Source organism: Venustampulla echinocandica (genome assembly GCF_003357145.1).
Source record: "Venustampulla echinocandica strain BP 5553 chromosome Unknown scaffold_2, whole genome shotgun sequence".
Taxonomy (NCBI): Eukaryota; Fungi; Ascomycota; class Leotiomycetes; order Helotiales; family Pleuroascaceae; genus Venustampulla; species Venustampulla echinocandica.
The window spans coordinates 373,075-383,277 of record NW_022474207.1 but is presented as its reverse complement, the minus strand read 5'-3'; the positions used below and the strand labels follow the sequence as shown (position 1 = coordinate 383,277).

At 49.9% G+C, this 10,203-nt stretch overlaps 4 protein-coding genes across 4 annotated transcripts; 2 read left to right on the top strand and 2 right to left on the bottom strand.

Annotated features, from left to right (window-relative positions):
• Window positions 1–560: 560 nt before the first annotated feature.
• On the top strand, window positions 561–2,469 carry BP5553_04484 (Uncharacterized protein; the record flags this gene model as incomplete). Its single annotated transcript, XM_032013107.1, has 2 exons — window positions 561–2,264; window positions 2,320–2,469. 2 exons carry the CDS (start codon window positions 561–563, stop codon window positions 2,467–2,469), a joined length of 1,854 nt encoding a protein of 617 aa, XP_031869707.1.
• Window positions 2,470–3,849: 1,380 nt separating this feature from the next.
• On the bottom strand, window positions 3,850–4,650 carry BP5553_04483 (Phosphoglycerate mutase-like protein; the record flags this gene model as incomplete). The annotated part of the gene is made up of 1 exon (XM_032013106.1): window positions 3,850–4,650. The coding sequence occupies one exon, from the start codon at window positions 4,648–4,650 to the stop codon at window positions 3,850–3,852; it is 801 nt and encodes a 266-aa protein (XP_031869706.1).
• A 574-nt stretch (window positions 4,651–5,224) lies between these two features.
• BP5553_04482 (putative COQ5-ubiquinone biosynthesis, methyltransferase) lies at window positions 5,225–6,344 on the top strand (the record flags this gene model as incomplete). The annotated part of the gene is made up of 3 exons (XM_032013105.1): window positions 5,225–5,432; window positions 5,493–5,574; window positions 5,678–6,344. 3 exons carry the CDS (start codon window positions 5,225–5,227, stop codon window positions 6,342–6,344), a joined length of 957 nt encoding a protein of 318 aa, XP_031869705.1.
• A 429-nt stretch (window positions 6,345–6,773) lies between these two features.
• On the bottom strand, window positions 6,774–9,199 carry BP5553_04481 (Metallo-dependent phosphatase; the record flags this gene model as incomplete). The annotated part of the gene is made up of 5 exons (XM_032013104.1): window positions 6,774–8,646; window positions 8,708–8,819; window positions 8,871–9,024; window positions 9,071–9,148; window positions 9,191–9,199. 5 exons carry the CDS (start codon window positions 9,197–9,199, stop codon window positions 6,774–6,776), a joined length of 2,226 nt encoding a protein of 741 aa, XP_031869704.1.
• Between the last annotated feature and the right edge of the window lie 1,004 nt (window positions 9,200–10,203).

Here is a 10,203-nt window from a genome sequence, read left to right as displayed (position 1 = left end):
GATTTCCAATACTTCCCCCCCCCATCCAGCTTCTTCCTCGCCCAAACGGCGTCTGTCACTCCTTTATCTCTCTATCTCTCTATCTCTCAACTCCTCTCGGCGCCATCTTTTTCCCTCTCCTCATCCTCATCCGCCCCCCCCGTCTCCCCATACTCGACTTCATGATCAATCCCTTTAATTCATAGAGATCTTGCCTTCATTGGCCTGAACTCGTCCTTTGCCGTAAGTAGACCTACTCCGTGCATCATGAAGGCTGTGCCCTCTCCACCATCCACCGTCGATCTTCAGCACTAACACGAACTGATTCCCAGGCAAGGCACACTATCCTTTAAGACGCGAGCTTCCAAACTCCCCATCCAAGACAAGACACCCTCCCTTTGCACCTTTTGGAACGAGAATATAGCTTCGATTTATGGCGTCTGGACGAACATAATACACAATACATCACGATAATTGACGGCTGTTCCTCGCTATTTTCGCATCCGCAGACGCAGACTCGGTCAAAGGGGAGCGAGCGGGTTGCTTGACGCGGCTGCGAGCCCCGAGCCTACACGACCAAGATGCCCAAGAAGAGCCACGCGAGAAATTTCTGGGGCGTCGTACAGAGCGTCCTTGTCGCGTCGGTTCTCTATGGCTTCATCTACCTAGCCGTGCTGGTCTTCCAGAAGGGCGCGTTGCCAAAATCGCCTGCAGACCTCTACAGAAACCCCCCGACGAACTATCGCCCAGGGTCCTCCTCGTCGGATAGTGTTGGGTCAAGCATAATACGACTGCCGTCGAGCAAGTTGAAGGTGGAGAAGATCAATCCCAACGCCAATTGGTTCAACCGGCCCGAGAGCTTGGTCCTACCTAGAGATGACTACTTAGGAAAGAGACCAGATGTCGATGTCATTGCGAACCTCACAAAGTTGGTTGAAGAATGCCGAGGCTCATATGAGCATATCGAGAAGATGCCGTATGTGTATGATTGTCTAAAGTACTTGGAGACCGGCGAGCACGAGTACCTGTACATGCCCCCTCGTGGCGAGCGAGCGAGCGAACAACCTCCCAAACGCGCAGAATACTTGAACTCTGATGGCGCGGATAACACCCTGGCAGAATATCCATCGTACAAACCTGCCACGAAAGACTCAGTTGGCCAATGCAACGGGCCTATCGTACCGTATCACACATACTGGACTGGGGCGGCAACGTGGAGAGTGGAGCTCTTCATCAAGAGTTATTTCTATACACAAAACCTCCCCTGCGTTCGATTGTGGATATGGCTCGACGGTGATCGGGATTCGAAAGCAGCTGAAAAGATGCTCAAGCACGACCCATTGTTCGCAAAATTCGTGCCGTTCGTTGAGCGCGGAGATATCGTTCTGAAGACATGGAGGTTTCCATCGCGGATCCCCCTTCCAAATGGCGACAACACTGATGGAGTTGGATATTACAAGAACCCGGGAAAACCAAATTCGAAGAACGAGACGCTGGTGGCAGATGGATTGATTCGCGATGTCAACGGTCAAGAATGGTTAGTGCTGACAGAGAAGCAAATGACCTTCCTACCGGTAGCCGTATCAGATGCTGTTCGATTTGTTGTACTACACATTTACGGTGGTGCCTACTTCGATATGGACGTCGTGATGCTCCGCGATATGCGCCCTCTCCTAATTGGGGATGAACATTCCTTTGCTGAGCGATGGGGCGGCCACCCGTCACCAGGAGACTATAACACTGCGATCATGTCGCTCTCCGCAAACTCCTCGCTCTCCTCCTACCTAGTTCGTGGTGGCGTGCGGATGGGGTTGAATTTCCATCCCAGAGTAATCGGGGTTATGGCTGTGAAAGACCACCGAAACCAGGAGTTCCACATGCTAGAAACGGCAGCATTTGATCCCATCTGGACCGAATTTAATTGGGGTCGATTAGGCAAGTGTACGGTGCCTTGCATTCACGATTACGGGCAGGTCTTTAAAGGGAAGAATGCCTTCCCATTGAACGATGAATGGAAGACCTACGACGGACCACAATCGGAGCTGGCTGCCGAAACGAAATCTCGCGGGCATTTCTGGGATATTAAGAAGAGGTCTGTCAACATGGTGGAGAAAATCGCAGAGATCACTCAGCGCGGCGACAACTCGGCTACTCAAACTTTGACATACGATAAGGATGCGTTGAGCAAAGCCGAGTACAAGCTTGAAATGGATAATTATCCGCCTACGAATAGGACATTGGAGCACTTCTTCCGAGGTGCATGGACATACCATGTCCATAATCAGGTTGGTTCCGCTGTACCCTTCGTGTATGAATGAGATGCTAACATAGAATTAACAGTGGCTGAAAAATCCTGAACCGTCTTCCTGGCTAAACGTTGCTCAACGCGCTCAAGATGGCTTTTTCTCACACGGCCGCCTGAATCCGTATGGCGAAAAATGGGAGGGACCCAGTATAGCCGAGTACGAAATCAGTTGGGAATACCCTTGATTGAGCCTCTCATTTCTGCTGAGCCGCCTATCCTCCATATGGATCCATGGCTTCTATCCCGCAATAGGAGGAACTAGTACTCCACCAGGGCCACAACAAAACAGAAGTCGCCAGATGTACCACGTCCATCCATTCTAGTAAATAGTTTCACGGAAGTCGACACAATGCTCCACTTCTCTCACATATAAAAAGGGTTACATACGACTATTCCAGCGCAGGGAAACGGCATAATTATATATATACGAAGGAGTACATAACGTCTGGGCCTTTCTAATTCCGTGAACGACTGGGTTCATGATCATTTAAAGAGGATGCCTTGACATTGCATTGGCGTTATCTCTATACGTTTGGGATGGGAATCGGACAAAAGTTCGATCTTTGTGTATTTTGGGACGGGTTGTTGGAGTTTCGGGCTAGGGAAGGCGTGTGTAACTCTAAGTCGTGTTGATAGGATATCTCAAGTTCAGAACGAAGACAAGAAGCATAAGGTGGTTTGGTGAGGCGACTTGGGTGGAGGATGAAGAGACGATAGAAAGCAAAATCCACGTGAAAAAAAAGTTTTATACCCCTTTGAATCCATACCATCACCACATAGGATTTTTGTTTATATGATCAACAGCCTAAAATTTAGATAAATTCGTTCCGCTTCCGGTCTCACTTCTCCGAATTCGAAAGTCTATCTGCCTAGGTATATGTAGTGTCTTTATGCCTTTAGATTTTGCGCCACCTAAGTCGGGTTCCATTTTATATATCTTGCGTAGTATTCCTCTTTATTAATTAGTGCACTGAAAAGTCCAGACCTAGGTGTATTACCTGAGCAATTCTGGCGCCCTCAAAAAGACCTATCAATAGCAATATATGGAGCACGGCCTACAGTCACTCTCCTACTCCCTGACTAATATAGATATAGGTCCCTAGACCGACGGTACAACACCATTGCCCTATATCTTTCGAGTGTATTCCATGTTCCTACTCTCTGTTAGACATGCATAGTCTTCCTCGGTTTTGCTGTTTGTATATATATAAGCTGGGTAGAGTAACATAGTGGGGGCTTCTGCTACTACGCAATTATGGGGGGGGGGTTTGTTGTGCGCTCTAATATCTTTGAACACCTAGGCAGTGGAGCATGGGAAAGCCGTGGGATGGAAGGACATGCTATTTAGGCAAGTTAAGAGTTGTAGATTCAATTTTGTAGCAACATATTTCCAGTCTATTAATTTCAAGGTTCTTTTCTAGATTATCCTCTATATATCTTCATGGTTTTAATCCGTAAGCACGTAGCCTATCGTCTAGATGTATGAATGTCATCACGATCTATGTATCTCCTCCCGCCCGACTAGCCCAAAACCAAGCAGTCAGTAAACAGCTGCCCGCTCTCAATCACAACTTTGTCTTCTCTCCTTCGGCATTCCCGTTCCCATTGACCTGGTTCCCAATACCACCTAGCTCCCCTTCCGCTACACTGTTCAGCTCCCTTTTCTCGTCCCCTGTAAGCGGAATCGCTTTCCTCCTCTCTCTACTCTCTTCCAACTCTCTCAGACCAGCATTCTCATCCTCTTCCCCACCTGAAAACTCGTAGCTTCTAAATTCCGTATTCGCCCACCCCGTTCCGCAGAACTTCGACTCCCCGTCCCAGTCCTCAGTGAAGTAGTGGAGATAGCCGCCGTGTGTCACCACGACGATATGGACATCTTCACCTGAGGCGGCTTGAGAAGATTGGGAGGCGAGGGAGCGGAGGAAAAGACGAGCTTCGAGAGCTCTTGAGGAGATTGCCGAGGCTGTTGGTGCGTATTTCCCAGTCTTAACATTCCACCCTTCTTGCACACGACTTAAATCCACATTCCATTTCGGGTTTCCCTCAAATTCGGCTTTCAACGCCGCTGGCGAGGAGCCCGTATCACAAGGTAAATCGGATGTCTCTTGTAGCTCTGGGACAGCGAGTAGCTTGTGGCCGGCTTTCACGGCGGCCGGAAAGCTGAGGAGAGCGGTATAAAGTGTCCGGCGGAGCGGGGAGGCTATTAAATGGGTTATTTTGGAGTGGTAAGGGAAGATCTGGGAGAGCGTTTCGCATTGCTTTTCGCCAAGGGGTGTTAGGTCGGGATCCGGGAGGGAGTGATTGGCGGCATTGAGGTTATGGAAGCCCTGGGCGTGGCGGACGAGGTGGAGGTAGGTTTTGGCCATGTTGAGCTGGCCTGGCTGTTTCTTATTTCCTGCTTGTGGAATGGAAGATCGGTGGGGTTTGATATGGAAGCAGATACCGAAAAAGTGAGTATTGAATATACTGAGCGAAAGCGACAACAAGAGCGAATTTGATCAACCAAAGCAGAGAACGGAAGGATGACGAAGGAAAAGCGATCTACTTCTACCTGGGCATTTATTCCTTATGCAATAGTGGGGAGCAACTGGTGGAAGCCCTTCCAACGACGTGAGTCATCAAGCAAGCAATGTTACATGGAAGAAGCCAAGGATGATACCTGGAAACTAATAACGGTGGCGGGCGCTGTTGAGGTTGAAGAGTGGGACACGAACTAAAAAGATGAAAACATGAAGGAGTGATTATTAATGGATGCACTGGCGCCTTATGTAAGCTCCGAGAGGCAAGTCCAGTCCCTCGGAACCCAGCCTTCAAACGAGGCTGAGAAAAATCACCTCAAGCTCTAGCATCAACAACAGCGGTTGCAAAAGCTCCTGCTACTGCCCAGCCATTGGACATCCCATATCCCATATCCCGCAACCCACAAGCCCCCCCCCCCCAATGGCAATGGCAATGGCATCAAAACCAGCTATACGGTCCTTTCTAAGGTCGACAAAATTCCCATGTCCATACGCTTCCGTTACCGCGCGACACTTTGCTCATACGCCCTTCCGTGCAGAGTCCCGCCCCAACGCGCAGCCCACGAACCATGAACGAACAACGCATTTTGGATTCGAAACTGTTGCAGAGGCCGAGAAGGAGGCTAGAGGTATTGATTGGTCTATAGAGTAGAGGATGAGAGGGGGCAGGGCTAATGCGGATTGCCTAGTGGCTGGAGTCTTCAGTAACGTTGCGACTTCTTATGATACGATGAACGACTTCATGTCTCTTGGAATCCACCGATTATGGAAGTGCGTACCTGTACCAATCTATTCATTACTAGACTGCCTACTTCCTGAGTGGAAGCAGAAGTCCTACCTGCATCAAATTATGCTAACCACCCGCTTCCCCCAGAGACTACTTCGTCCGCAGCATCAACCCGGGATCCTCCTCGTCCTCTCCCCCATCATCGGGCTGGAAAATGCTGGATATTGCTGGCGGCACCGGCGACATAGCATTCAGGCTCCTCGACCACTGCACAAATATCAATAACTCCCCTTCCTCCACCATAACGATCTCGGACATAAACCCTGACATGCTCGCTGAGGGGCGCAAACGCTCCCTCTCGACATCCTACGCCCACTCCCCCCGGCTCTCGTTCCTCCTCGCCAATGCAGAGGACCTACACACCGTTCCAAGCAACAGTATAGACCTCTACACCGTCGCCTTCGGCATCCGGAATTTTACAAACAAGGACGCCGCGTTACGGGAAGCGTACCGTGTCTTGAAACCAGGGGGACTATTTGCGTGTTTGGAGTTCAGCGGGGTGACGAATCCGCTGCTGGATGCCGTGTATAAGAGGTGGAGTTTTGGGGCGATTCCATTAATCGGACAGCTAGTTGCCGGGGATAGGGCGAGTTACCAGTATCTGGTGGAAAGTATTGAGGAGTTCCCTAAGCAGGAGGAGTTTAGGAATATGATTCAGACAGCGGGGTTTGTGGTTCCTGGGAAGGGGTGGGAAGATTTGACAGCTGGGATTGCGGCGATTCATAAAGGTATTAAGCCTGTTGAGAAGTCGTAGTGTGTGACGTTAACGTGGGCGATGTATTATATGTATCATATCAACCACACCACTAATCATGGTTCGACGTGGACTTAGCTGCAAATGTACAAAGGATTTTAAGTATTGTCTAAGCTGCTCCATACAGCCACCGGCCAGCGCTCTGGTTTTCTGCATAACTAGAATACACGCAACGCTGCTCCGAGGGCAATCAAATGATGTGATAATGAGGATCAAAAGTACAGAGGAAATAGAGCCATCATCGCATCCACACGGTGAAAGCGTAGGCTAGCAAACTCCACCTTTCCATCCCAAATCACCTGTAATAGTAAGCCGAAATTGTTTTGTCGGCTATCGAGATCTTTGGCTCATAAAAAGCGACTAATAGGAAGATGGACTGGAGAGCACTTTTGGCGAAGCAAAGGAATACCGGCCGAAGAAAACGGGAGATTAAGAGTCGCCAGCAGCGGGGGCTGAGGTAGTTGGTGCCGGCGAAGATTCGTTCTTGTTGAACCCGCCTCGTCCTCCTCGGCCTCTGCCACGCTCACCACCCCGTCCTCCTCTCGAGCCTCCACGACCTCCCCGTCCACCACGTCCCCCTTCGCTATCACTAGCACCGCCACCGCTTCGATATCCGCCTTGTGGGGTATTTGTGTTATTTCCACCTCTGCTGCTTCCCCAGTTTCCAGCTCCGCCACGGCTAGCGCCAAACGATTTGTTCTCTCTGGGTTGGAAAACCTTTACCAATGGGCGGCTTCGGTCCTCACCAGATCGAGACTTGACATCGTCTGGTAGTCTCGCCAGAACCGCATCTCTCTCTTCCGCGTTCTTGAAAACAACCACTTTGTTGGATTGTCCCCATTTATCAATTCTGACGATTTTTTCCTTGTCTTCGTCATTGAATATCTCCTTCACAGCATCATCGGAAGTGACGTTCATCACAAAGAGACCGATGATAGGTGGCTCAGGAGCTGCCTTGGCCGTAGGCGATGTGGCTTCAGCTGCGCCATTCGAAGTTCCATTTGCCGCAGCTGCCGCCTTCTCGTTCTCCTTTTGTCCTGGAAGATTAACAACATTCGACTGAGGCTGTGGGGTAGCTGGCTTAGGAGCAGGTGATCCAGTAGCCCGCTCAGCCGAAGGTGGGCCACGTGGCTGCTGCTGTTGAGCTTGTTGAGGACGCTGTTGGCCTTGATTAAAGGTTTGCGAACCAGTTTGTCCAGCAGGAGATCGTTGGCCGGGACCAGTCGGGGCAGAAGCTACAAGGGCGTGGCTTGAGCCTGGAGTCCCAGTCCCAGTTGATGGAGCTTGGGCAGGTTGCTGCTGGTTTGCCTGATTGATGTGGGGTGGGTGCTGTTTGGCTCCTCGGTGGGCGAAGTTGAACCCTTGGGCTCTCATCTCAGTGCCGATTCTACCATCTTGAACCTCCAAGACCAGCCAGCCAAATGCCGCATCTGCCAAATTAAAATTCCACATATTCTTGAAAGCACTCTCATCAACCTGGCCAGCTCCAGCAGCATTGGCTCCTCCAACAGGCCCACCAAAGGGATTGCCGCCAAGAGCAGTGCTAGGCATCTTTTCCACTATGCCAAGAGCATTGTTAAGAAGGTTCTGCTGAGCTTCGTTTTGGGAGATGGCTGGTTGGACTTCTCCCTTCACAGTCTCCCACACATCGTTGAATGAAGCCTTAGATGCAGCGAGCTTTCCGCGGTAATGATCTAGTGTTGGGTTCACACTGAATTCGTTGTACGAGCTGCCGTATCGGAAATGCAGGCCAGCGGAAATTGAGAAATCGGCTTTTAGAGTTACTGAAAGCTGATTCAGGATTCCTTCGCGAGCCGGAGACGCATGCGTGATGAAGATTCGGGTTTCCGTGGGGTCGTAAACGCGGTTTGCAGTATCCACTAATTCTCCCATTTGTAACAACGTTGTCCACATAGTGCCTTGGCCTCCCGCAATTGTCGTTCGGCCCTCGCCATTATCGAAAAGTTTGTGCATTACCACCGCGCCACCCAAACCGAGTAGACGCAGCTTAACGCCACCAACTTCCAACAGCATCGAGCGTGCCTCATCGATAATATGTAGCTTGTCGACCTTGTACTCTCCTGATCGGAACTTCTCCAACACCCTTACATCCTCGCATGCTCCCCAAACTGTGTAGACTGGAACATCCAACTTTAGGCTGCCGTTCAGGAACTGTGGAAGCTCGGAGAGGGGGAGTTCGCTGGGTTGGAATCGTTGCTTGACCGGACCTCCTGGGGCGCCAATAGACTTCTTCACAGATTCTGAGATGAGTGGCGAATACTGGGCAACGTGCTTGAGAGTTCTGAATATAAATATTAGCATGTGGCTAAGGGGGCGATTGTCGCAAACGGGCAATTCCTCACTTTTCTGCAATACGGTCTAGGGACGTTTCATCGTAGAAGCCGAAATCTCCAGTATGAATTATGTGATCTGCGCGTGCTTGTTTCGCCAGCTCATTGAGAGATCTCAGGTTTCCTGGTCCATGTCAGCTCCGCTAGTAAGTCATGTTTGCCCGATCTAACTCACCTCGCACATCTGCCACACAAAGCACTCTAACTCCCCCTGTTTGAATGACTCGGCCGTTGTTTGGAAGTAGAGGAGCAGCTCCAGGTGGTAAGCCGGCATGGCCACCGACAGCTCCGTTGGGAAGGTAGCCTGGGTTGTTGTAATGGGGGCGTTGCTGCAAAGATGATATAGTCAGCGTCCAGGTCCAAATATAAACGTACAGCTTCTCGTGTCATGGCGATTGAGAGCCAGCTGAGGCAACGGGGGTTCGACTTTGAGATGCGACGATTGAGGTAAGGCTATGGGGGGTATGTTGATGTGATGGATCGGGAACAACTTACAGCAGCCATGGCGGGTTTAGAAAGATCGAGACGAGGAAGGGGTAGGGTGATATTACTGAAAGGCTTCTTCTTTCTATGCGCTCAAAGAATCGACAAGATATGCGTCTGAAGGGAAGCTAGTTGAAGAAGAGAGGTGGGAGTGGAGTGGGATGGCGGATTAAAGTCAATGTATTGTAATGTTTCTTTTCTTTGGGGCAAAAGCTGAGCCTGAGCTTCAAGAGACGAGAGTCGCGTTTGGAGCAGGCAAAGCGCGTCCATGATTGGCTGACTAGCGAAAGGCGCTAGCGTTTGTCGCTGCGTCCGTACAACGACTAATAAAGAGGCGAACTTGACGTCTACTTCGTAGTCTTTTCCACTATCCTGAATATTCAATGCTAGCATGGTTAAGTCAAGTACAATGGATAGCATCTGGTAGTTATCCAAGTTTTGCGCCTTACAAATGCTGCACTTTGTGCATTACCAGCTGCATTGGCATAATTAATCACCTTTGAAAAGCTACAACTCCTCACGACTCCTTAAACTAATTCCTCTATTGAGGCATATCATAATGCCTGTTCTGTTCTTTTCCAAAGCACAATCTTCGAGTCCGAAGTCAATAGCAAGCGTTCTGTGGTGCTATTTGCTGCTAGGAACCAGTCTCGCCTGTCTGGCTGGCATTGCTGGAGTTGAGGACATAAGACGCATTGTGTTTATAACAGGGACGCCCCTGATAAGAGCCAAGTTCAAATAAATGCCTTGTCCACCCCAGTTTCTAATCTAAAGATAATTGCGTTTGTTTTCGCTTTTGCCACAGTTGTGGCACCATGATTTTATATGCGGCCGAGATCTTCATGGCTGCCAGTGACAGTTGAGTTGCTAAGAATATTAAGTTCTGCGGCGTGCCTACTCATTGGATTACAGGTCACTTAGGTAGTCTTAAGTAGACCTCCCAACCTGCCTCAGCTCGAAGCTCAGCAAATGTCCAATATATTCTCTCTTGAAATATCCTCGGCCAATGATGAAGTCAAGGAGTG